This window comes from Eretmochelys imbricata, chromosome 15 (assembly GCF_965152235.1).
Source record: "Eretmochelys imbricata isolate rEreImb1 chromosome 15, rEreImb1.hap1, whole genome shotgun sequence".
In the NCBI taxonomy this organism is placed as follows: domain Eukaryota; kingdom Metazoa; phylum Chordata; order Testudines; family Cheloniidae; genus Eretmochelys; species Eretmochelys imbricata.
In genome coordinates this window covers 12265235-12291835 of record NC_135586.1, presented here as the reverse complement: position 1 = coordinate 12291835, position 26601 = coordinate 12265235, and the positions used below count along the sequence as shown (strand labels likewise).

At 50.2% G+C, this 26601-nt stretch overlaps 1 protein-coding gene across 2 annotated transcripts in view; it reads right to left on the bottom strand.

Moving 5' to 3' along the window:
* Positions 1 to 26601, bottom strand: part of BCR (BCR activator of RhoGEF and GTPase) — a 126368-nt gene that overhangs the window by 21962 nt on the left and 77805 nt on the right. For both annotated transcript variants that reach the window (XM_077834927.1, XM_077834928.1), the window contains 10 exons: positions 24783 to 24890; positions 22941 to 23001; positions 21760 to 21812; positions 21210 to 21350; positions 9455 to 9576; positions 8444 to 8612; positions 4413 to 4532; positions 3356 to 3431; positions 2508 to 2612; positions 24 to 98 (listed from right to left, as the gene is read on the bottom strand). In XM_077834927.1, coding sequence (XP_077691053.1) covers positions 24 to 98; positions 2508 to 2612; positions 3356 to 3431; positions 4413 to 4532; positions 8444 to 8612; positions 9455 to 9576; positions 21210 to 21350; positions 21760 to 21812; positions 22941 to 23001; positions 24783 to 24890 — 1030 coding nt within the window. The remainder of the gene's footprint in view (positions 1 to 23; positions 99 to 2507; positions 2613 to 3355; positions 3432 to 4412; positions 4533 to 8443; positions 8613 to 9454; positions 9577 to 21209; positions 21351 to 21759; positions 21813 to 22940; positions 23002 to 24782; positions 24891 to 26601) is intronic.

Genomic DNA, 26601 nt, shown 5'->3' with positions numbered 1-26601 from the left:
CACATTACAGATCTGCCACTCACTTGTGCTCTGCTTGAACCCCGTGGCAGAATGAACAATGACGTTCAGGAATCCATAAAGCCCGGGCGATTCATCATCTGTACAAAAGACCCAAGAGATTTTAGTTCAGCTTCAGAGAGGTGGCAAAAGGGAAGACACTGAGAGCAGATTTACATCACAGAGATTGCAGGGTGGAAGATGAAGTGTCTAACCCTGGTAGCAGGAACATGACATCTAGTCAGCTTTTTTTAGAAAGGAGTTGTAAGTTGCTCCAGGTATCGCTCCTGTCCCAGAGTCCTCTTGACAATTCTGGAGCTTTTACAATCACACTTCATTATTTTTAAATTTTTCATCTCCCCCAGTGTTGCTGCGAAAGACCCAAACAACAGAAGAAACCAACTGACTATACGGGTAAAGCAGTGAAAATGACTATTCACAGAGGGCTGTCAACTGCACAAAGGAAAACTGAAAAATATTATTATTTATATTACAGCAGCACCTGCTGGTCCTAAGCAAGATCAGGGCCCCAGTGAGCTGGGCACTCTACAGAGTAAGCGAGAGTCCCTGCCTCAAAGAACTTCTCATCTAAACAGGCGAGACTGGTAAGCATTGCAGAGGAAACAGGCACAGAGCAGTGAAGGAATTTACCCAAAGTAACCCAGCCAGTCAGTGGCAGAGTTAGGAAAAACGTAGGTCCGACTCAGCTTTTCTTCTCTCTCGGTCGAGGATTTTCTCTCTAATTTGTCAGCGACACTGATCTTAGCCATTACTTGTAACCACAGTAGGTAAAACTTTTCAGACAGAAGCGTGAGTCTTAAATTGCTGGCATCCCTTTAAGCAGTGGCCTGGCATTAAGAGTCAGAGATTGTAAAGATCTGCGGGACTGGAGTCTGGGGCAGCTGACATTCCCCCATCACCACCAGGACACCATGCAGAGCTGCAACCTAGGAGCACTGTGGAGATTAGTTGCTGCAGGAAGTGCCGCCCAAAGCGTTCAGAGCAACAGTACCCTGCGGCCTTCTGATTGGCCCACGGTTACTACTTAACCCTGGAGGTGATCCGAGAAGTTGCCTGGGCAAGCACACAGAATTCTGGCTGCCGCAGCTCCAGACCTTGCCCCGCTGTCTGATCTTTGGTCTTCGACTCCGGCCTGCCACTGACTCTTGCCTCCTGACTCCAGCCTGGTAACTACTCCTGACCCTGAGTCTCTGACCCTGGCCTGACTCTGACCAGGACTCTTGCCTACTTATTTCAGTTCTTGCACCGACTCTGATCCCTGCTTGCCAACTACCGTCTTGTGGCCAGCCCTTGGCTCCATGACACCAGCCCAGTAACAACCAGTAGGCCAGACTGCCTACGCCCCGATCTCTTACAGAGAAGACCATATGATACACAGTGATTATGTACAGGCTGCATTTCTGAATGCTGGACTCATATCTGCAAACTCACCATCACACTAACTGACATGCACCACTCCTCTGCAAATCTACTCACTGAGAACCAGCAGAAACGTGCTCCCAGCATCTCAGACATCTTGCCTCCCTACGTTTGCTTCATTTCACGTTTTTGCAGCAGCAGCACCCATCATTTCATTACAAATGCCCTCCCCGTCAAACACGCAGTCCAAGAATTTCACCAAGTCAGCTAAAATGATTTCACACTGACGCCTTCAGCTGATGAGGACGGAGACAGCACAACGGAACAGAGCAGCTCCCCCACCACAAACATGCAATCTGAAAATCCTGCGCCTGTCTCAGTCATAGGCAGGGCTGTGGCTACTTTACACCTTTTTCTCATGTCCAGCCCGTTCGTTTTAAAATCACATTCTAAAGAATATACCAAAGAGACAATCCCACAGACATACGTGTGCCAGGGAAGTGGAGGGGCTGTACTCCAGGAGGAAGGAGTGGGGTTAGTGGCCAGGGCTGTTGTGGGTACAATGGCTAGGGGGTTAGTGGTAGGAGGACAGGGGAAGGGACTTCAGTCCATTGAACGATGGGGGAAAGTAAAAGGAATGGTAATGACTGAAATAATATGAGAATCCACCCAATAACAATGGGAGAGACGGAGTAAAGCTACAGAGGATGGGCAGGAATTCATTGTCAAAGGAGCAGTGGGAGAGAAACTAGGAGGAGAGAAAGTGAACTGCAAACATTCCACAGGTTGTTTATTATACTGTGGGACTGAGTAACTCTGGAACCTTTGAGCAGACCCTCCCCTGCCCGCTCCCTCTGCTTGCTGCATCTTGTCTACCCAGAGCAAACTTCTGGGGGCAGCGATTGTGCAATCAAATCTTCCTACAGTAACTAGCTGCAGCAGAGCTGGGTTGTTCAGGGTTTAAGTGTGGTCAGAATTGGGATTGTTTTACAAGACCATCCACTCACAGCTGCCTTGAGGCCTCTGGCCAGAAGGAATGGTAAGAGCAGGACAAGGGGGTGTAAAGGAAAGGCAGGGGGTGGGTCATGACTGCAGCTGGTCCACACAAGGGCACTGACGACCGCTCTCACCTTCTTTATTGATGGTGAGGGGGATGTTGTGGACGGTCTGAAGCTTGACGCAAGAGTTTGTCAGCATCTGGAGCTCCACGGATGTGAGCGAAAAGCTTTTAAAGCCTGTCAAGGAAATTCAGAGAGGGAAAGGTATCTGCACAGGGCACAGAGCTCCATGGACACTCCCCCCAGCCCAGGCAGGGGGTACTTTCAGATGCTTCCAGGGCAATGTTAGCAGATGGCATAAGGGAGCGTTTCTGTGTTTGGAAGGAACCATGGTTCAAGCACAGACCCCCAGCCATACTTCAGCCCAGTCACATGTAGGGGCTCACTTGTTCTATGGATAGTCTCTGGATCTTGCACACAGAATGAAAGAGACTCTTCTCCCCTGGCAGAGCCATAGCCAACCCCTTTCCAAAAATAAAGCAACCCCTTCAGACAAAGGTCAGGGGAACGGGGTAGGCCTTTCACTGCCCCAGAAAGGCAGATGACTCTGGTTTTGGCAGGCCAATGGGAGAAATGACTCCATTGGGGAGAGCTCTCCCTGTGCCCTTGCTCCTGGACGTTCACTTCTAGGGGCTGGGAGCAAAAGCATCTCCACTGGCTTCAACTGCATCGACAGGGCATGAGAAGAAAAGGCATCCACGTTGTCTCCTGGATATTCATGCATCTCCTCTTCCTTGTGGCAGGGGGCCATTCCCCACTTCTGTCTAACTCCCCGGGATAGGGGAAGGGTTGGACAATCCCTTTCCTGACTCCTCCTCCGGGGGGGGGAGGGGAAAGGGGCATATGCGCTGAGGTCACCCAGTTGGATGGTCCCTAGAACGCCCTAAGACAAGGGCTCTGATTGGTCAAGCGACACTCACATTTCTTCTGCTGCTCCCGGATGTTCTCTCTCCACTCTGCCCGTTCGTAGTCCGATGAGATGAGGAATGTGTAACTCTATGCAGGAAGAGACATGGGAACAAGGAACGTGACATTCTGACCCGCCACCTCCCAGTGAGAGTTACTGGATCCAGACCCCACTAGTACACCTGTCTGCTTCCTCCCAGCACTGCTTTGGCAGTGCCGGATGGGACCGTGGCACTGTGAACGCCCTCCCAACAGCATGCCTTCAGCACCAGCAAGGACACCTGCAGCCTGGGGCTTCTTCAAACGACCACCCTGTCAATGGCAGCTGGGACTGTGGCAGCACGAGGTTCCATGACTGCAGTCTACTCTGGCCAGGCCATCCAATAGTGCGTGCCATGGGAGACTAGGCATATGTGTGGCTAAGGAAGCAGATGCCAAAATGCCTTCGAAATGAGCTGAAGAAAATGCTGGTGACTAGATCTTGAAATGATCCACTGCCGAGTACACACAGATACCACAGTCACCAATAACCCCACACATACAGTGCTGGAAATAAACCTAACACCATGAGCCTCTCCTACTAGCTGAGAGAGAATCTCCCATAGTCTGTTAGCAGTCAGGGGCCAATGAAATTAGACCTATGAGTACCCTCCCCATGCAACTTTACTAACGGATGAGGCTACGGCACAGCAGTTGCAGGGCTTTGTCCCGGGGAAGTGATGCAGTTCCCACCCCTATCCGGTTAGATCCAAGCACAGGCAGATACTAGGGTGAGGGGTAAATTTCTGATTTTATTTTAAAAACCGCAAATATACATGCAAATTAACCCTTGGGCTCCTAGTAAGTTGCCGAAGTGGCCTTCAGTGTGGCATGGGCTGGACACCTGCAGCTTGGAGACTATTTTCAGATCAGCCACTGGACAACGAGACAATTACAAACTGACAAATGCTTGAGCAGCTCCGATTCCCTTGGGTGGGGCACTGTGACACGCACATGCACACAAACGTGCCCCTGGTGCCTCATTCTCGGTCCTGTATGCAAGGCCCCAGAGACACCCGTGGAGCAGCTTACCTTGCCGTTCCGGTTGTGAACCCGGAAAGCCATGTTGGGAGACATCAGCAACAGCAGGGATTCCTGCTCAGACAGCTTCTTTTTCAACCTCTCAATGACCTTGCTGCCCTTGTTAGCCCTCTAGAGAACAGAGACACATTCACAGAATCATAGAAGATTAGGGTTGGAAGAGACTTCAGGAGGTCATCTAGTCCAAACCTCTGCTCAAAGCAGGACCAACACCAACTAAATCATCCCAGCAAGGGCTTTGTCAAGCGGGGCCTCCAAAACCTAAGGATGGAGATTCCACCACCTCCCTACGTAACCCATTCCAGACCTTCACCACCCTTCTAGTGAATAGTGTTTCCTAATATCCAACCTAGACCTCCCCCACTGCAACTTGAGACCATTGCTCCTTGTTCTGTCATCTGCCACCACTGAGAACAACCGAGCTCCATCCTCTTTGGAACCCGAAGGCTGCTATCAAATCCCCCCTCACTCTTCTCTTCTGCAGACTAAACAAGACCAGTTCCCTCAGCCTCTCCTCATAAATCACATGCCCCAGCCCCGTGATCATTTTCATTGCCCTCTGCTGGACTCCCTCCAATTTGTCCACATCCTTTCTGTAGTGGGGGGCCCAAAACTGGACACAGTACTCCAGATGTGGCCTCACCAGTGCTGAATAGAGAGGAATAATCACTTCCCTCGATCTGCTGGCAATGCTCCTACTAATGCAGCCCAATATGCCATTAACTTCTTGGCAACAAGGACACACTGCTGATTCATATCCAGCTTCTCATCCACTGTAATCCCCAGGTCTTTTTCTGCAGAACTGCTGCTTAGCTAGTCAGTCACCACTCTGTAGCGGTACATGGGATTCTTCCGTCCTAAGTGCAGGACTCTGCACTTGTCCTTGTTGAGCCTCATCAGATTTCTTTTGGTCCAATCCTCCAATTTGTCTAGGTCACTCTGGACCCTATCCCTACCCTCCAGCGTATCTACCTCTCCCCCCAGTTTAGTGTCATCTGCGAACTTGCTGAGGGTGCAATCCATCCCATCATTCACATAATTAATAAAGATGTTGAACAAAACTGGCTCCAGAACTGACTCCTGGGGTACTTCACTTGATACCGGCTGTCAACTAGACATCGAGCCGTTGATCACTACCCATTGAGCCCGACAATCTATCCAGCTTTCTGTCCGCCTTATAGTCCATTCATCCAATCCATACTTTTTTAACTTGCTGGCAAGAATACTGTGGAAGACCGTAGCAAAAGCTTTGCTAAAGTCAAGTTATATCACGTCCACTGCTTTCCCCATAGCCACAGAGCCACTTATCTCATCACAGAAGGCAATCAGGTTTGTCAGGCATGACTTGCCCTGGGTGAATCCATGTTGACTGTTCCTGATCACCTTCCTCTCCTCCAAGTGCTTCACGATATTTAGCTGGAGGACCTACTCCATGATTTTTCCAGGAACTGAGGTGAGGCTGACAGGTCTGTAGTTCCCCAGGTTCTCCTTCTCTTTTTTAAAGATGGGCACTATATTTGCCTTTTTCCAGTTGTCTGAGATCTCCCCTGATTGCCACAAGTTTTCAAAGATATCGGCCAATGGCTCTGCAATCACATCAGCCAATTCCCTCAACACCCTCGGATGCATTAGATCTGGACCCATTGACTTGTGCATGTCCAGCTTTTCTACATAGTCCTCAACCTGTTCTTTCACCACTGAGGGCTGCTCACCTCCTCCCCATACTGTGTCGCCCAGGACAGCAGTGTGGGAGCTGACCTTGTCTGTGAAGACCGAGGCAAAAAAAGCATTTTTCCACATCAGCTTTTTCCACATCATCTGTCACTAGGTTGCCTCCCTCATTCATTAAGGGGCACACACTTTCCCTGACCTTTTTTTTGTTGCTAACATACCTATAGAAACCCTTCTTGTTACCCTTCACATCCCTTGCTAGCTGCAACTCTAGTTGTGTTTTGGCCTTCCTGATTACACCCCTACATGCTCAGCAATATTTTTATTCTCCTCCCTCGTCATCTGTCCAAGTTTCCACTTCTTATAAGCTTCCTTTTTTTGTTTGAATTCACCAAAGATTTCACTGTTAAGCCAAGCTGGTCGCTTGCCATGTTTGCTATTCTTTCTGCACATCGGGATGGTTTGTTCCTGTGCCCTCAATAAGGCTTCTTTAAAATACAGCCAGCTCTCCTGGACTCCTTTCCCCCTCATATTAACCTCCCAGGGGATCCGGCCAATCAGTTCCCTAAGGGAGTCAAAGTCTGCTTTTCTGAAGTCCAGGGTCTGTTTTCTGCTGCCCTCCTTTCTTTCTTTTGTGAGGATCCTGAACTCAACCATCTCATGGTCACTGCTGCCCAGGTTGCCACCCACTTCTACTTCCCCTACCAATTCTTCCTTGTTTTGTAAGCAGCAGGTCAAGAGGAGAACGGTCCCTGGTTAGTTCCTCCAGTAGTTGCACCAGGAAGTTGTCCTCAACACTCTCCAAAAACTTCCTGCATTCTCTGTGCACTACTGTATTGCTCTCCCAGCAGATGTCAGGGTGACTGAAGTCCCCCATTAGACCACATTATGGTGGTCTCATGCCAGAATCAATGTGGAGGAGGAGATTTGGCTCGATTTTCTGATCTGTCCCCCTCTTCCCTTTACAGGTGGCCAAACAACACTTCCACGCAGCAGTGGTTCTGCTGACGGGGTGGGTGGAGCTCCACCCCACTCAGGAAAGAGGGAACTCTAGGTACAACAGTCAATACATTTCCCATCAGGCCCAGCTCTGGGCACTACTCACAGCTGTTCATTTGAACAGCCCTTCCTGCTGAAGGCTCTACTTGGGGAAGCTATTCACTGCCCCAGACTGTACAGTGCACATTTGACTAGGAGCCTCCAAACCCGTACGACCAGTGCTCCCCCACAGAACAGCACTGAGGGGCACTTTCAAAAACATCCTTAATTAAGCATCTCCTGTGCAAATGGTGTGCTGGAGCCACTTGGGTTATGCAGCAATAGCAGCCCCCAATCCTTCTCCTAGCTGTATGCATCTAAACCAGTTTTCAACAGAGGAAAACTAAGAGCAAGATTCTCCTTGGATGCTTAAATCCCAGAGCCCAGTCAGGCACATGCTTTGGCCCTGAAGTGTCTAAACCCATGTGTGAATCACCAGCTGAGTCAGTTAAGAGATTTTCCCATGGATGCTATTCATACTACCCTTCTCTTCCCAAGAAACCTCTCTGAAGAGCTATCCAAGGCTGTGGACTGGAAATGTGTCCTTTGTAACTATGGGGGGAAAAAATGCTGAAGATGTTTGTACCCTGCTGGTTACTTAGCAGGGTTCTCAACCTCTGCACTCTTGGCTTTCCTTCTTGGGGATAGGATGGCTTGGATTCTGCGACACCTGAGAAAGCGCACGTCTAGCAAACGAAGAGAGGCCAACATTAGAGGCACAGAGCCCACTGGTTGACTGGTGACAGTGAAAGAGGTTGACATGTTTATCTATAGACTTGCTTATCCATCCAAATCCGCTAGGCTTCAAACACACTTAGAAGGCACTGCTGATATGGTGAAAATTCAGAGGTATCTTTGTATGTGACCAAAGCCACACCCAGGCTCGTGCTTAGATATCCAAGAGCCGAAATCTCTGAAAAACAGGCTCACCACACTTCTATCTGCTCTTGTGTGCCCTAGGCACAAAAGCCACCCCATTCCTCCTTCAACAGTACGTGTATCCAAAGACATAGCACCATGAGCAGGGCCTGCCAACACCATGAGAACACTCAACACCTAGCTGCTGGATGCTGTGTTATTCCTGGATGCCCAGAGGACACTATCACACAAGGGATAATGCATCATGCCTAGGTATAGCTGCCTGCCCATCAACTACATGCATAACCAAAGTTTAGTTCTACTGCATGTCACAAGCATTACCAGTCCAAACAAACAAACTCTGGAGGTGAGTTACCCCCCAGCAGCACCCCATCTCCAGTTTCGGACGCAATGTGCACCCTGGGCTTGGGGAAGACAGCTCCACCTGCCATTACCTTTTCTCGCTGGATGTCATTCTTTATCTGGGAGATCTTGATCTTCATGGCATCCAGCTCCTCGTCAGGCACGAGTGGGATGTTGGGCACTGCCTCGGACTCGTCCACAGTTTGGAAGCTGAGGTCTGTGAGCGGAATGTACCATTTACAATCATACTGCTGGCTTTTCCTGAAAAGAAGAGGGGACAGGGCTTTAAACACCCTTGCATTCCATAAGCTCACACTGCTCTTTCCATGCTTTTCCCACGTGGCGGTTTCAGCACGGCAAGTTACAAGATAGTGAAATAGGCTCAACCTCACTGTAATCCCTGAGATGGAGGCACAGTTGGGGTAGGTCTGTTTTCCAGCAATGAATCTTGAAGGAGCCAAAACCCCCCACCATGCTATGTACAGTGTGCTGCCCGCTGGTGCTGCACGTAGATTTTATTTCTTTTAAAGTGCTCACTCTGAAGCATCCCAAAGCACTTCCCAAATACAGTGATATCTTTCAATACAACCATCTCTGGGGCAGAACGCAGCAGCTTGCGGCACAAGAGTTTAAGGACTGAACCTGGGACCTCTGGATCTAAAAGCAGGAGCCTCTGCTGCCTGCTGCAGAAGTTTTTCACAAGCTGTAGCTGCCTCATAAACCCCAGTGAGATCCAGCCACTAGAGGGAGATAGCGAGTAACACTACGTGCAGGCTGCAACAGGAAGCGAAGACCACCACCTGAAACTGCAGGGGGAATAAAGGGAGGCAGAGTTAAATGACCCCTGCTGGAATTTGTCCAGGATGCCGCAGTTAGCACCCCCGCTCTCTGGAAGAAAGCCATGCAGTATTTAACTCTCCGAAGCGTCTCATCTGAAGGACAACGCTGCACTGTACAATGTTCCCTGTATGGGCCGCAGCTTTGCTGAGTTGGGTGCACAGGTGCAGCCGGTATGCACTGAACTAGCATTCTGCCAAGTCCACTGCTCTGCATATAGGGTGTGAAGAACAGGAAAATGGGGTGTGAAACAGGGAAATCCTCACCCTCCAAGCTGCTTCTTGAGCTTGGCGCACAGGAACAGGTCAGTGAAAAGAAAGACGTGGCGCAGTTTCCGAGCCCCCTCTACCAGCTCCACCATGAAACTGTCCTTCAAGAGCTGCCGGTGCTGTCAGAAACAGGAGACACAGTTCTAGTTAGGACAGGAGGGGTCAGTCTCTGAGCCAAGGCACTATGGCTCCTCATCAATACCTCCGGTAATATAAACCTCCCTAGCACCACCCCAAGGCTAGATCCTCATTTGATCGATCACTGGTGGAACATGGCAAACCTGCCCCACCCACTGCTCTTTCCATGACTTTCTGTTCCAAAGGAGACCCTCTCTGTGTGCCTGACTGAAAGGGGGCCTGAGAAATGGATGATCAATGGATGGGTCTCATTAATTGGCCTGCATGTTGACTTTTTTCCCCCACTCGTGCTCTCTCCTTTTCATGCCCTTCCTTGGGACTTTATCGCCTGGCTTTCTCAGACCCAATAAGGATGCACACTTTGCACAGAGGACCATCCCAGTGACTTGGCTGGGGCCATCCTCTCTGTTGCTAATCCTGGCCACTGAATTAACTCTTTGCAGTCTGGTCCCTTCCTGTTGCTCTCTCCATCACTTGCAGGAAGTGCATAATCAGAGAAAGTGGCTGAACGTTGGGTTTCAGTTTTTAACTGGAGTCAAATCTCCACCTCCAGCTGGTGAACTGCCAGCTGGCTTGGGGCAAATACTTCTGAGAGCTGCACAGAGCGTGGTCACCCACTGCCTGGTGCAAATGCTGGACGGCTCACCCAGACTCTCCAGTTCTCAGCCCCTCTTTCCAGTCACTCTTGATTTTCCAAGTATTTTCTCTGGGGGCTGAAACGTCACCTGCCTGCACTCACTCAAAGGAACCTGGCTGGAAACATCAAGCAAAATCCTTTCAGCTGCTTTAATTTATGGCAAGTCATTGACAGACCATTACCATACACACAGGGCTTGCCAGCAGCCTTCAACAGCAAGGCATTCCACCGCTCACTAGCAGAGGGCAGCATACGCCACTTCACCAGGTAAGCTTTCACATCTAGCTGCAGCCACTCTGCAGAACTACCAAATCCAGACCATGAAACACCCTCCTCCCCACTCTGAACCTGTTTGTACACAGCAGCTGCTAAATATTCCTGCTGCTTCCCTATTCCAACAAGTGCTGCTAAGGGACCTATATTGGCTTAGAAAAGCTAGTAAATCCACCAGCAGTCCCTAATCAGCCAGTAGTTGAACAGTCCCATCTGGATGTGTTTTTCCTATGTATTTATTTAAAGCCTTTTTCTATTCCCTATAAAATTTCCCCAAAACACTGATCAGACCTCAGAATTAGCATGAAGCATAGCTCTGCTGCCTTTATCCCCCTCAGAAGACAGGCTCCTAGTTTCAAGGGCCTGAATGAGTTCCTTGGGCCAAGTGGTTTGTTTCAGACATGCGGACTGTCGCCCTTTTCCTCCCCTTGGGCCTCTCCTTCGGGGTGGAGCTCTGGAGTATCATTCAAACAAAACCAGGCAGTAGTACATAGTCATCAGCGAGTTGAGGTGTTCTATACTCCGACTCTGACCCCCCCCCCCCCCGAATCAATGGCAGCCTGAACGTGAGCTAGGGGAGGTGAAATATTGCAGGAGGTTCCAAATTGGGCTTTGGGGATTCTCAATTTGGGGGCAAGACTGATCCTCACAAAAGTGGAAATCTTCTAGCACTGCCTTGATCCAAGTACCGAGCAGGCTTCTCTGCCCAGTTCTGCCAATGCACCCTAATCCTGACCCACGTCACCCCTGTTACTCTGGTGTTGGGTCCACACACGTAGATACTATGGTGATCGGTGCTTGAGCAATAACTTTTATGCCTACGTATTCTGGTGACAGCTCTGCCAATGTTATTCAATACTGATCGAGCCCTCCCTCCCCGGGCTGTTTTACTATCTGCCCCCTCCATCAGCCCCCACACAGACAGCTTTGCCAGTGCACCCTGCTCCTCACCTACAGTATCTCTACTATTGCAGTACCAGGCTCTCGCATGCAAAAATTGCCAATTCCCAAGCTGTGCTACGTTTTGATTGGGAAATGGATGAGGTTGAAACATCCAGATAGTTACTTGTAACCAAATCAGAGCTTAAACCTACGCCTGCGAACGTAACCCCCTGTGCATTAACTCACTGTTCTCATGTCCTCAACACCTGCAGAACACTCTCAATGTGGAGGACACATCTGTAGGCGTGTTCATACCCACCCACCCGCTCTCTAAACTACCTTTATCGATACCGTGATGTAAGTCCCAACAGACATGGTAGGGAATACAAGGCAGAGTGATGAAGCACAAGAACCAGTTCTTGTTTCCACATTCACAGTCAGAGCATTATGCATTTTTCAGTATAAACCAACACATTGCACAAGGCTGCACTAAAGCCTTTTCAGGGTGCTAAAGAGCAGGAATCAGTCCCAGGGATGCTTGCCAATCCCAAATGTCACCGCAATTCTGTGACCACTAGCAGCAAATGTTCCACTCAGTCAGTGGTGTAAACCTGTTCCCTGACAGGTTACGGTACCGTTTCTGGGCAGGATCCTGGGGAGCAGGGAAATCCAACAGTGAGTCAGGCTCGGAAAGGTCTGTGGATGTGCCGATGTTTATTTTTAGGTGGGTGTGAGCCTCCTCAATCCTACCTGGGTTTGGAGAGCATGCCTGCCTGCATTAATGTCTCTGCTACTGATGTGTGCTCATTTCCCGCCCCCCAAGCTATTTGCTCAGTAGCCAGGCAGGAGGTTCCTTTCATAAGGCTCTTTGAAGCCGATGGGGAGCAGGAACAGGGCCACTGTCTGCGGCTTCTATCCCCTGCTGAAGGAAACCATGTCTCCAAGGACTAGACAGCGACCTGCAGCCCAGATATGGAACCAGGAATATCTGGGCAGAAACAAAGGATAGGCCTTGTCAAGAGCAAACCCCCACCTTCCACAGCTGGGGAGGATTCAATTTGAGAGAGAAGAGAAGTGAGGCAGAAAAAATGGTATTTTTCAGCAATCCAGAACTCTAATTTAATGTTTTTAGAGCTGATGAATATTTATTACGATGCAAATCAACTCTGCTCCTCTGAGGCATGTGAACAGCTGCTTGTTGCCAGCCAAATCTCTGCTCACCATCCTTAGGTGTAAATATGTTCTCACACATCAATCTCATTTGTTACCTAGTTGCAATTCTGGGGTGCAGTGCTGATCCTCCATTCCTCCCCCCACCCCACAAGGGTCTTGTGGCACAATCCTGCCTTAGGGGAGGCTGCTATTGTGCCCCTGTGGCAGGCCGGGGATGAGAGGGTTAGGCAGGTGTGGTTAACAAGGTCCCGACTATTTGCTCAGTAGCCAGGCAGGAGGTTCCTTTCATAAGGCTCTTTGAAGCCGATGGGGAGCAGGAACAGGGCCACTGTCTGCGGCCTCTATCCCCTGCTGAAGGAAACCATGTCTCTAAATTCTGATCTGAAAACAGAGGGGACAGGCCACAGTGGCTGCTGGGTCAAAGGCAGCTCTTGCCCAAAGAGCTGCCCATTCAAGGCAGGACTCTCATCCTGCCGAGATGTTGCTGGCCTAGGGAGAAAATTTCCTTCTTACAGGGGCCTCAGATGAAGCCATTCCTGGTAGCTGATGCCAGGTCACAGACAGTGCGCCCCCTTCTGAGAAATTCAGCGAAGCCAGCAAATAGCCTAATGCTTGGTCCTTGCACAGACTCATGTGAGCTGTTCAAGAATGAATCTGTTCTGCTTGGCTCTGATTCAGTTTCATCTCCCCTCTGGATGTGTCAGAGCTCTGATACCTAGGCTGAGGGTCAGAACGGAAGAGTCTCCACAGGCCTGGACTACCTTGGCCATGGCTCCAAATACAACCAGGGACTGCAGCCAGTGGAGTGCTGAGGGTTCCCACCTGCCCCCCATAACATCACAAGAGTGTGAGGGAGGGGGTAGGTGCCGGCAAAGGCAGTGACCGCAGGGGACTGAGAGTGTGAATATTCTCACATGGCATTGGGATTCCAGATCCACCCACTGCCACCGACCCCACTCAGGGCATCCACTCCCTTCCGTTACCAAGAACCTCAGTCACAGGGGCCATCTGCATAGCCCCTGCCTGTAAACATCCAGGCAGGCTCTTCCAAGTAGCAGGTTCCCTCTTGCTCAGAAAAGTTCCATGTCCAAAATTCCCCATCAACCCAAACAGGAAGTTCAGTACCGCCACAGGCAGAGAGCCCTGCTGTGATGCGGACAGCCACCATCCTGTCAGCCTGTGATGCTGTTCCTGAGGCGATGCTGATCTATGCTGAGTTTATCTGATCTAGCACTTGGGGGATAAATTGTCCAGATCCTCGAGACAAGACGCTAGCATGAGGCACCGGAATGACTCCTACGGAGGTGGGATTTCTCAGGAAAGGAGGCTGGCTGGGGAGCCTGGTGGAGGATGTATTCTAGTCAGGCGTAGGAAGTCAGGGAAGGGGGCGGAGGGGATGTATTCCAGTCAGCGGCTAGGAGGGAAAAATTTACCAAGCCGCACAGAGAGGAGGATTTTCTTCCCTCTTCTGCTCTATTAACAGTCCTGACTCATGAGCCTACCAGAGACATGTCCCTGCAAGGGGGACCCAGGGAGATATCTTCATAGGAGATGACCCAGGGAGCTCCCAGCTACTGTGGGCGAGGGGCAGGGGGAAAGGAAGCCTGAAGAGTGGCTTTGTAGAGCAGGCTGGGATCGCTCTCTCCACAGCAGGGTGCTTGCTGAGACTGAGCTGGGAGATGGATTTAGCTGCCTGCTTCTCCTGGAACTTGACAAGACTTGGTATAATAGGTGCACATCAGGCTGCTGATCACTGATTGGGGAGGTGGGGTGGGGAGTGTTTCCAGTAGGGAGCTGCTGGGGTTACATCCTTTGCTGTGATGACTCATCTGGCAGGGAGGGTTCAGCAGGTCAGAGGGAGACAATAAAAGGATTTCCCAACCAGCTGACTACAGGCTTCTTTGTGAGGGAGCAAAGGGTGCCTCTCCCCATGAGTTGGTCAGCACATGCCCAATCCCTCCACCTAGTCCCAGGAGAAGTCAGCATGCCCCTCAGATCCCCAGCATGCCCCCAGCACCCGTCTGCATGCTCCCAGCACCCGTCTGCACACGCCCAGGGTTCACACACTGCCTCAGCCACGTTCCCTGGGCAGAGGAGACAGAGTCCAACAAGGAGCCTGCTAGACAGAATCTGCTGTACCAGCAGCTGTGTCCGGCTACAGGCTGCCTCAGTGCAGGGGAGCGAGAGGCCCAGGGAGCATGCCCTACAGGACTGCAGTCAGACAGTCTCCCTGAGGAAGACAGAGCCAGCCTCACAGATGTGACCCCGTCAGCCCCCTAGAACACAGAGACTGTTCACTTCCTCTTCAGAGTCCTCACCAACCCGGCCACTGAGCCAGCACCCATAGACCTTGGCAACTCACACCATACAAAGGGGACCCCAGCAGCTCAAACCCTGGCTGGAGGGTACTGGTAACCTAGGTCAGGATGTCTCCAAGTCAGCCACATGGGTCCCCCATTCCTTTCCCTCCCCATCTCTTCCCCCCCCGCCCGCCCAATCAACCTCCCTATCTAGCTGTCTCCTCACTGGCATCCTTTCGGGGGCCCTATGTTTATAACAGACTTCTGGGCCATAGGGTGTTTTGGGCAGATGGCTGTTTGCTGCAAGGCTTTCCTGTCAGAGTTACCGTACCCACCCCACTTATCCAGCTTATTCCTCCTGGCCTGACTGAGGAATAGCAACACAATCACCAGTGTATAAAAAACGTAAGAGAAGAGCCTCCCCCACCATCCAAAGACCCTGGGGGGGGCATATGGGCTACGGACACATTCAGGTGGACTTCATACCAGAGTGGTGACTGGGCATCCAGCACACATACTTCCATCAGTAACACCCTAAGATGAGCACCATTCCTGCCAGGACAGTGCAGTACTGCCAGGCAAGAGCCTGGGCTGGGTCCCAGCATCCTGCTCCAGCCTTACCTCCCAGACCTTCTCTCTCTGCCTTACTTCCTATTCCCTTTACATATCTAGCACCTGCCTCCTCCCTTTTCTGTCAGTGCCTCACTGCTTTGGGCATAAGAGCCTTCCCCCCTGCTGCTCCTGCCACCTGGACAGCCTCCCTGCGTTTCCTGCCTCTTCATCTCTTCTCTCCCTTGCCTTTGAGTTCCTCAACCAGCCTCTCAACTGCCTGCACCTTCATTTATTCATTGCATAATTTTTTCACTGATTGCTGTCTCTAATGTCGTGTGCTGTCTGCTGTTGTGTATTATTTAACTCCAGATAGCGAGGCAGGTTACCTGTTTGTCTGAGATGCACAATGCAAAGTAAAACTTGTAATAGCTGTTCATCTGGATTTAAGATCTGCAAAGGGCTGTCTGCCTGTCAGAGCTGAGGAGGTGTATCCTGGGTGGTGACGGCAGAAGACTGCAGCGCGTGTGGGTGAGAGTTACAGGAAAGAATGGAACGTGTGATGCAGGAGGAGGAGGATGGTAAAGCGCAAAAGGATGGATACTGGCACACGTCATTATGGATATTGGCACATGTCATTAAGGTTTGGATTTCTGCAGAGCGTAGGAGGAGAATGATTCCTGTGTGTGATGCAAGAGCAGCGTGACAGGACATCGGGATCATCTGCTGAGGAATTAATGGGCTTCTCTTAATAGTCTAACAGCCTTTTGTTTTCCAAAGTGACTGTCAGTGAGAGCTATAGGGCTTCAGCCAGGAGACAGAGCGTGGGATCCAAACCTGTATTTCTGAGTACACTGCTGCGACAGCATCTGCCCAGGGCCACTAGAAGCAGCAATCCCCAGGCCCCAAGGGGTCCAAGACCAGCCCACAAACCCAGTGACGCTCCAGTTCACACCCTTGCCGGTTTCCTTTTGTAAACAGTCCCCTATTGTTCTCTCTTTCCCTACCTCAAACTCTCCCTAATGTGACTGCAGCCTAAACCCAATGATGCTCTGCTACTCAGAGGCAATTCACCATCAGATGCGTTTACCAGTTAACTTCAGAAATATGGCAGTCCACAGGCAGGCTTGAGCATCTCAGATACGATGGTGAAAAACATGAGACAGGCTCAGACAGATGGACTGGGGCCCTCCCACAGTGGGAATCTGCCTCTCTCCCCTAAGGGGCTCAGTGCTTTTAGCAGTTCCATTAACTCCTGCGTTACAAGAAAAGGCAGAACTGGATAGGGAACAGCGGAGGGGAAATTTCAGCATTAAGCTCTTGCTCAGAAAGGAGACATTGACTCCTCCAGCCAGCCATTCTCACACCGGCTGCAGCTAGGAACCTCTGGGAAAGCTGCACCGGAGCGGTGCCAAACCAGCCTCCCCACTGGACGTTGTGCAGGATCGCTGGGTACAACCTTAGGGACTGATCCTTCTGGAGCGCTTGGGGATTTTTCCCCTCAAAAGACCCCCTATAACTGAAACAAAGGAAATGAATGGTGGCGGGTGAAGAGTCGGCTGTGAGCAAACAAGGCCCCATCCACAAAATGAGGTCCTGGCTTGGAGCTGCGGCAGGGCCACATGCACAAGACAAGAAGGAATCTGAACTTCTCACATGCCCTAAATCAGGAGGCTTCATGTCACTCAGGGACACCCCAGCGAGCTCTTTATTGCTACTTGGCAAGTTACTGAAGTGGGCACTTAGGGAAGGATCAATCAGAAACACTAACAAGCAGGAAGGAGAAAAGAGGATGAGAGGGAGGGAGGCATTTCCATGCTCCTTGGCAGGGGAGATTCTGGAGCTAAGATATGTCCCCAGAGGCATAACATTCCATCCATGTTTCTGTTCCTTCGCAGGGGGATGTCCCCCCATGATGGGTCCAATGGTTATCTCCTTCTGCCACCCACAAACCAAATCCTAGACACTACATCTTTCCCCACAAGTCCCTGGGTTGTATGCTGGGGAGACAAGTGACTCAATTCCCCACAACAGGCTAGAGAAGAACCCCAGAGCCACACCTTGGCCTTGACAGAGCCTCATTTCTTCTGGCTTTTGTTGTAATTAGCATCCTACCCACATCCCTGAAGCATGCAGAAACTCTGCCCCCCTCCTTACGTCTGGGACCCGCCAGGCCCACACACTCGGGGAGCCACAGGCTGCCTCAGGACCATGCCTCCCACTTCAATTCCCATCGAAGGATCGAATGCACAGATCACAAAGGAAACGGGGCTGGGGCTGAAGCTCTCCCTTGCCCTGTCAGCATTGCTGTATTGCACAGTAAGCGGAGACACTGCAGAGAAGGGGGACAGGTAATATCGATGGCCTTGAGAGCAATGTGCTGGGATGTCCTTGCCACGCCATACAGGTCACAGCACGTCCTGGTTTGGGCATGGACTGAGAAGTGTCTTGTGCAAAACGCTGGAGTTACTTTATGGAATATTCCAGTGGATAGGATGGGAGGGAACGAGCTCCTCTGTGGTGAGCAACCCTTGTTTTCCTCACTGTGTGCAGGATGCGGCCAAGTGCCTTGTAGCAAATGAAAGCACCTAAAGCAGGGGATCAATAACTTTGGGTCACACCTTGGGGGAGGGAGTGTGTGTGTGGAAGGTTGTGTATTCACACACACACACTTACTTTTAGGAGCCTGTCACTAGGGAGATTAACCATTGGCTGCTTTCACCAATTCAAAGCAATCCAGCAAAAGAAAGCAGCAGCAAGAGGCAGGCAAAGGGGATTTACATCCTCCCTGCGCTGTGCTCACCAAACACTCCACATTAAAGATGGGGATTGGGAGCCGTTTGCTGGCTGGAAAAAAAAAAGGAAGAGAAACAGGGCCCCTTTATATGCACGCTAACAACGGAGGTCGGTACCTGAGCACTGTATGAGAGGAGGAGGCTGGAGCTACAGCAGCTAGCCTGCTCCCCCGCCAAAGGAATCTCCAATGGGAGGGAGGTAAATAATGAATAAAAGCCATCAAAGCAAGCTGGCTATTCATTAAAATAAAAAATGCATTATGCATTGAGAGCTGTCAGTTAGGACATGTAGACTGCATGCTATCCCATCACCCCGGGGAGGGCACAGACAAGGGGAGCAGAAGGAAAGGCTCAGCCAGAGATTTACACACACACAGACAAAACCCAGCTCTGATCCCAACCTGGAAGGGCTGTTGGTGGTGGGGAGCGGGGCTTGTTAACTCTTTAGGAAGATAGTGCACAAATCCTTCATTAATGAATGGCTGGGAGTCTACTCCTGTTGCAGGCAGTTGGATCACAATTTCGAACCATGGAAATGGTGAACACTCCCCAGTCTGGACAAGCTTCGGGGAAGAAGGTGGTGCCCTGCCCCTCTTAGAGGCAGGGCCTTTGGTGCAGAAAAGCCAAAGGAAGCAGCTAGCATTCGACTCCCAGAGGGAAAGGAAGTTAAAGGGCAACACAGAAAGATCTGGAATAAGCATATTCTTCACCTTGGCTTGGAACGGACTGTGAGCAGAGTAGGTGCATGCGAGTGAGAGAGAGTTATGGATTCCCTCCATCGCATAGGAAAACCTGTTTTCAGCTCTGATTCTGCTGTCCCTGCCACAAGAGTAAACACGGAGCAACCACCCAAAGTCAATATTTTCACCACCGCGTGAGTGGGAATAGGAGCAGCCCTGCTGAGCCCACTCTTTACACACCCCATTCTCACTTTGTAAGTGGATGACAAATCCACAGCTCACCAGAGAGCACAACTTCATTCCCGCTGCCCTGGCTCCTGTCACTTCATTAGGATTCCACAGGACACGCTGCAAAGCCTGCATCCCTCATTGAGATGCTAACAGACAATCTGAGACTACCGAGCACTCCCTCTCCTGGGACAGGGGCATTCCAGCCTGTGATACCTGCCATGACTCGATCAGCATCCACTTTAATGAGGCCTTCTGCTGTCTCCAAGGCCCTGGCCACTGATGTGTATAATTGCATCCCACCCTGCTACTGCATGGTCCCCACAGCTCTAGTCTCAGCACATCTCAGCTGCAGCCTTGGGGTTCCAAAACAAGCCCCAAAGCAGGAGGTAAATGGGGGAACTCCTGCTCAAAGCTGAGGAACAATGCACTCTGGGGCCCTGTCTGAGTACCCCAGCCCCATTCTGCGTCTGCCAGAGAACCCTCAGAGCTGAAAGGGTCAATGAAACATACAGTAATAACTCAGGAATGTGTATGTTTATAGGGCTGGGGGACTTTTCACTGGAATGTCTTCCAGGGGATCCCTGGGTCCAGTTGTGGTCATCTTGGGCTTGGCAGGAGACTACAGGGCACAGTGCTGACGTGACAAACGCCAGCTGCAGTTCCTCTACCACAAATCTGCTGCTCTTGATTCCGCTCTTTCATTCAAGCTTCCCCACCCCATTTCATCCAAGCTTCCCTGCCCCACAACTATCTCCTCCAACGCTCCTCATCAGTCCTGGCTGTTACTGAACAGGAGGGACCAAATTCATCCCTACCAAAACCACACTGGAGTTACCTTAGAGATGGATCTGCCCCAGGAACTCAGGGAGCCACACAGAGCCATACCACTGCAGAAGTCTGTCTCCATTATAAACAGTCTAGTCTGTGGGTGAGGGAGGACAGAGCCCAGCACTTCTGGGGCCCAATCCAATTCCCACAGAGGTTAATGGGGGGCTTTTTTCGGACTCTAATGGACACTGGATTGGCCCCTAGATAGATGAACAACCCTAAGCTTCCTATTTCAAGGGGACTCTCTCATCCCATTTCGATTCCTTCCTACTTCTCTTTACATTCTAGCTGAGAAATGGCTCTGATTTTCCACCTCTTTGCCCTCACACAGTGAGTCTCTGTGTACTGGACACTGGGGCTGTAACATGTATTTCTCTGCTGTACCTTGGGTCCTGACATCATTCTGGGGATACTTAAGAGACAGAAATCACAGTGCCAACTCCTAGCATCATTCAGCTTGCCCCCCTCTCGCTCGCCACAGCAGATTGCTATAGCACGCCCCCAGGTGAGATTTCCCTCTTGCCCAAGATTGTAGGCTTCTAGAAGATGCAGAAAATGCATTTCATTCTGAATGTGCAGATTTAGGTGAACATCCTGCCAAGTTGGTTCCTGAGAGGGGATGTAAGGGTCACGAGTGGCTGGAAAATGCCCTTCTAATCTTCCATTACTCCAGCAGCTGCCTTCCTTCCTTCTGATCCATAGGCCCTTATTTGGTTTCAGTTTGCACACAGAATACTACCAAGAACTCTCCCTGAATTGGGTTAGCACACGCTATGCACGTTGCAGCAATAAGGTCTGCGATTCTAGTCACAATTGCCCTTTGGTAGCTCCAAATAGCCTTCTGAACAGAACGTGCAGTGAGCCACACCATGTCCTGGGGAACACAAGGACTGTGCATAAACTGTGTCTCAGCAACCCAGGAACTAGTAGGGGTTTAAGAAAATCTACAAGAAGATATCAACCTCTCACAGAATGAAGGGATGGCCTAGAGGAGTGAACACTGGTCTGGGAGCCAGGAATTCTTGAGTACTAATTCTGGGTCTGCATGTAACTTTATCTGTGTGTGCCAGCATGACTCCCCACAGAGTATTAAGCTTAGCTAGCATGCCAGAGTTCTACACCAAAAGGAGGCCTAACTCCTCCGGTATCCCTGCATTCACTGTAACCTTCAGAAGGCTAGGGTAGTCTCCTAATTTCCAGCCCTCCCAGAGAAAGGCAGAACTACTGTTTAGAAATAGATCTTGTCACTAGAGGATGGGGACTCACCTCTCCCTTCTTGACTGTCATAGATTGTCTGCGGGGTGTGATCTCTTCGTTGATACTGGACAAGAAGTTCTGAGAGATGCGCAGAGCATCCTGCAGGAGTGGGTGGTCGGGGTGGCTTGCTGGAGTGTGTTTCAGTAAATCCTACCATCAAGAACACAAAGAAGGGACAAGAATAAGGAACGGCGCCCACCAGAACAGTGAGCCACAGGCTCCGGGAGCCCTGTTATTAGAACCCTTGGCACAGGTGGCTCTGGCCTCCTCTCATAGTTTAGGGCAAGGCTGCAGATGACTGTCCCATCCCACTGCAGCTGTGGAGTCTAACCTAGCCTGCTAACCCCGCTGGGGACACGTCACTGGTTCCGCACATGGAATTATTCTCCACCAGGAACTTCAAGTTGCTCCTCCGCATATAAAGACAAGACACACCCAGGCAGAGCGGCAGCCTCTTAATTTCCCCAGTCCTGTCTGTGCAGGAAAGGCTGGAGGGAAGAGAAAGCGGGGACAGTGCCTGTGCTCTTATACTTGCCATTTAAACACACAAGCTACTTACATGAAGAACAAGTGTGCTGCGTGTCACTCGATCCACTGGCTTGTATAGCAGAGCTGTGGACAGAAAGCAGCAGAGGCATAAGAAAGGCAGCCATCTAAAAACAGAGTGCCCTACAGAGCACACTGAGCCATGCAACCAAACATACAGGCGCAAAACTAGTACAGAAGAAACATCCTGCAATTCTCTTCTCCACCGTTAATGAACTACAGAGTAAATAAAACACACAAGTGTGTGGAAAGAAGCAGTCAGCAGCCACACTGGGCACACCCCCCCGCCCCCCACAAACATTCCCCCCTCCACACACAGAGTTCATTACTGCTAATTCAAACATTCAAAACATACTGCACAAACACAGAGAGAGACACACACAAACACAACCTACTGCACACCCCAAGCAACACGCAGCTGAGGGAGAGTGAATGGTGAGCTCGCTGAATGGCACACAACACTCCCAGCAGGGCACTCTTCTGATTAACCTCTTACATCCTCCAGCTCTAGATCTTCATGGCTGACCCTGCAGCTGAGTACTGTGCCTAGCCACACCCTCTAGAGCCATTCCCCTTCAACGCCTCTCCTAATCTTGCCAGGAAGGTCTCTGAAAGGTGATCAAGGCACCACCTCCCCTCCCAAGCTCAGCATGGCATCTCTAGGGTGCTCCCAAATCCTGCCATCCATGAGGCTTTGCCTTAAACAAGTCTGGAACCTCCTTGGAGCAGGGACGATCTCTTGCTATGTGTACGTACAGGGCCTAGCACAAAGAGCCCTGACCTCAGCTGGGACCTCTAGCACCACCGTAATACAAATAATAATTCCTTGTATGATGATGTTTGTGCTACTATTAGGCAATAGATGCTTTTCAAAGATCATGGTTATTCTGTGCATGGTCCATTGTTGCCCAAGGGGAATGACTAGCCAGTAAGATGAATGGAGGCTTCCTGTGCAGACATGCAGCTTTCTAGGTAAGTGCTCTGCTAATGAGCAAAAGGGAGCAGCTTCCCGGGGACAGCAAGGAGTCACCATAACCCACCAGCATTCAGAAAGTAAAGGGACCATGGAAGGTGGGACTGGGGAATGGTTATTCCACAATATATCTACCCTCCACCCAGGGCAACAATAGCTAGCTCCACTCCCACCCCTCCAAGTGCCGACAAACCAGAGTCTCCTCCATACAGAACACTCACTTTCCAAGGAGTTTTTGGTTGTCTGATCTTTTGAGTCCTTTGTATTTCTGGCCTTGAGATTCTAAAAGAAAAAGAAAATCCATGTAGGAGACCGTTCATCACCCAGAAACGCCACCCCCAGAACCTCCTCAACACCTCCAAGGGAGGAAGAGGTGCCTGTGTTCATACAGTCAGCCTAAAGCAGCATCCAAAAAAGCCCTGCCATATTCCATGTCAGTGAAGGAAAATGCATTGTCCTGATGGTAACTCTACCACCACCATGTCACAGTCTGCCAGGAGCCTGCAGCTCCAAGCAGAATTCCTAAGAGTGAGTCCTTAGAGACCCGAGAAACCAGGGAGCCACGTACAGCATATGGGAGAAAACCTGGGGATGGCTGAGTTACCACCAGTTAGACGGGCGGATGTCCACAGGGATGCATGTGCCATTGGCCCAGTGTACGTATAGTCTGGTAGCTAAAGCACAAGGTGGGCAGTCAGCAGACCTGGGTGCTATTCCTGATTCTGCTGCTGCCCTGAATGTTGAGGCTGAATGTATTAATGTGGGTAAAGTGCTGTGAAATCCTCAGCAGGACATGGGCACAGAAGTGCAAAAGTACCACCATATTCATCGTCGTTACTATTTATTACACTATGGTCATTGCCAGGGCTTTAGCGCTTACCCACCAGGAAATCACATAATATGTGGTGCCCAGAATTTGCATTTGAACAGTGCCTAGCATGAGGCGGCCCGGATCCCTTTTGTGGCATTACCACAACACAACTCATAAATCTAACGATTAGTCAGAGGAGACTATACAGACTGTATTTATCTAAATTTAAAAAATGAAGAGTGGGGGAAGCTGCCCTGATAGCAAGGTGACACTGCTGATGCTAGGGGCTGTGTCTGAGGCTCAAAACCCCGCAAAGAGCCATGGCTGCAGATGGGAGGTGGGGAACCCCCTCACACTGTGATGAGAACCACAGCATGTTTCCAAAGGGCGTTGCCAGTTTGCGTTCCCTCAATCTTAATGTCTTGAAATGTTTTACTTTTTAATTTTAAAGATAAAAAAAGATTTGGGCTCCTCGACGAACTAGTGTTTTGAAAAGAAATAAACGCCTCTGGCACCACGCAGACCCGATACAGAAAAGGTGGTTCCATTTAAATCCAATTTTTCTTGGCAGCTGCTTTTTTCCAGCTGTGGCGTTTCTTGGGGCTGTAATCACCACAGCGACACTGTCCGCTGGACAAGGAGCTCCACCCAGGGCCCATGGCATGAGAAGCCTGCAAAGTACTTCAACACACAGAATCCCACTCAAAGGGAGGAAATCAAAGCAGTCTAATAAATAATAAGAAGATTCCACTTGACACACTTGTCATTTTAAACAGCGCATTCTAACGCTACCTCTTTCAGCACTTGAGGCTAATTGAGCCTGTGGTTCTACCGACAGACATCATGCAAGCTGTTAGAGACGGCCTTTTACACCACAGGCAGTGTCATTATTTGCGAAAGAGACATCAGGAGCTCAAACACAACCTTCCTCTTTAGGACTGCATGATGCTGGAGCAGAGCTAGGAAAGTTCAAAGCCATGCCAGTCACTATAAGAGTCACTGTGGGGAACAGTGAGCAAAAACTGCCTATGGGAGAATTCATAGTTCCTCCCGGGCCAGCCTTAGTTAAAGGCCACTGGAGAGGCTGGGGCTGGGGCTGGAGCAGTGGCTGTGGGGAAGCTCACAGCTCCTCCAGTCCCAGCCTCTCCAAGGAGCGATCGCTGCAAAGGCACTCGGAGGCTGCACAGGAGTGACACTGCAGCGTATTAATCAGCTCCAGGGCGGCGCGTGTGTCTGAACATCCTGACATTACCTCGGAGATTTCAGCAAACTGAGCATTGGCCTGGCAGCATTTCTCTGCCGTCTCCATGGCAACCTCATAGTTATCCACGAAGGCCCTGTACACTCCCAGCTGGCTGGCCTGCAGGGATCAAAACAAAACAAAGTAAACACCAGGGAGGGGGATGGCTTGGGACAGCTGCTGGTGGGAGTCAGAATAACCAGGGAAGAGGCTGATTTACACCAATCCAAAGAAACTCAGGATACTCTGAACAGGAAGTGCCCCCCCTCCTGTGGGTTCTCCCCCACTGGAACAGGTGCTCCTTGTGTGGTGGCTCCCTTTACCCAACAGAAGTTAATTTGCAAGCCTGGGAGGATGACAAATCTTTATTACCATCGCCTAGTTTTTCCCTTCTAAACTGCCAGATTAGCGACTATTAATATTTTAGCTCATGGATGAAACTTTGCAGGAGCTGTTGGCTGTTTGCATGAAATATGAATCAGACAGGAGTGATTCAGCCGTATAGCACGAATGTGACCCCAATGAGCTACTCGTTTGCTTCTGTGCATCTGCTGAAGCTGTTAAAGCAAACCCAGATATTAACCAAGATCTACATATGCAGACATTATCTAAAGCCACATGGTTGAAGCATTAAGGACAGGAGTGCTGAAGAGTCGAAAACAATACACACAGCATAGAACCACTGCTGGAAGGCATGGACGGCAATGCAGGATTTTGCAGCCGTAGAATGTGTGGTGGACCCAGATAAAGATACGGCAAGCCTTGGATCCTGTAATGAGCCATTATTAATCACTAGGTCTTAGCACTGATCCTGTTCGCTGATTTCTAAATAGCAGTCATGTTAATGCCAGACAGCATAAGATCCAGCTGGGAAATCCATGGGCAAATTCCAAGCATGTCTGAACTCTAGAGTAACCTTTGTGTTGCAGACCCATGCAGCTGTGCTATAAACACCTCAGCAGTTCAAATGGGCTTCCCAGCGTACAATCAGAAAAACACCAACAGAAGGAGCATTGAAGGACTCCACTGAAAAGGAGAGTATTTTCAATCCTTCACTTACCCTATGACTACCGTGGGTCCACTGCCAGCATGGACAGTATTCCCTACTGTGACTGCTCTGGGAGACTGGGAACGGAGGAGCTGAGAACTTCCCCACAGTCAGTGATCCTCCACCATTCTAGAGAGACTCCAGCTCGGAGACTCTCCCACTAACATAGCTGTGAGCTTCCCCCACAAACAGTACTTCTGCATCATTCCCTACATTGCCTCCTGCAGGAGAGCCTGGCACTTGAGTAGCTTCCCAGTACCTCTGTGCATCTTTCCCTACACAGTTTATTGAAGTAATGGTGGCTTGAGAAACGGTGAGCTACCTCCTACAGTGATCTTCACAAAGAGATGAGGGAACTAATTGCAGCCCCGCTGTACAATGGCACAGCTCCTTCTGAAATCAGTGGCAATTGTGCATGGATGCCAGGGAGGGTCTGGCCCCAGGCCTGCAGAGAGCACATGATCCATAGCTGGCACTGTTGCACCATCCCCAAATGAGCAGTAATCCTGACCGTAGCCTCTGCTGGGAGAGACTTATAACATTTCAGTTTTGGAATCATGTCCTAGAGATGGCAGCTAGGATGTAAGTGCTTTGATTTCTCCATTAGTGCAAGGGCTCTTGCTTTCCCTACCATGCCTGAATAGAGTTGGTAAAAATCATTAAGACATTTTTGGATGAAAAATGCCTTTTTGACCCAAATAACTATTTTCACAGAAAATTCTTATTTTGGTTAAAATTTTCCCATTTTTCTACAAAAAACTGGAAACAAAATTTTTTTTGGTA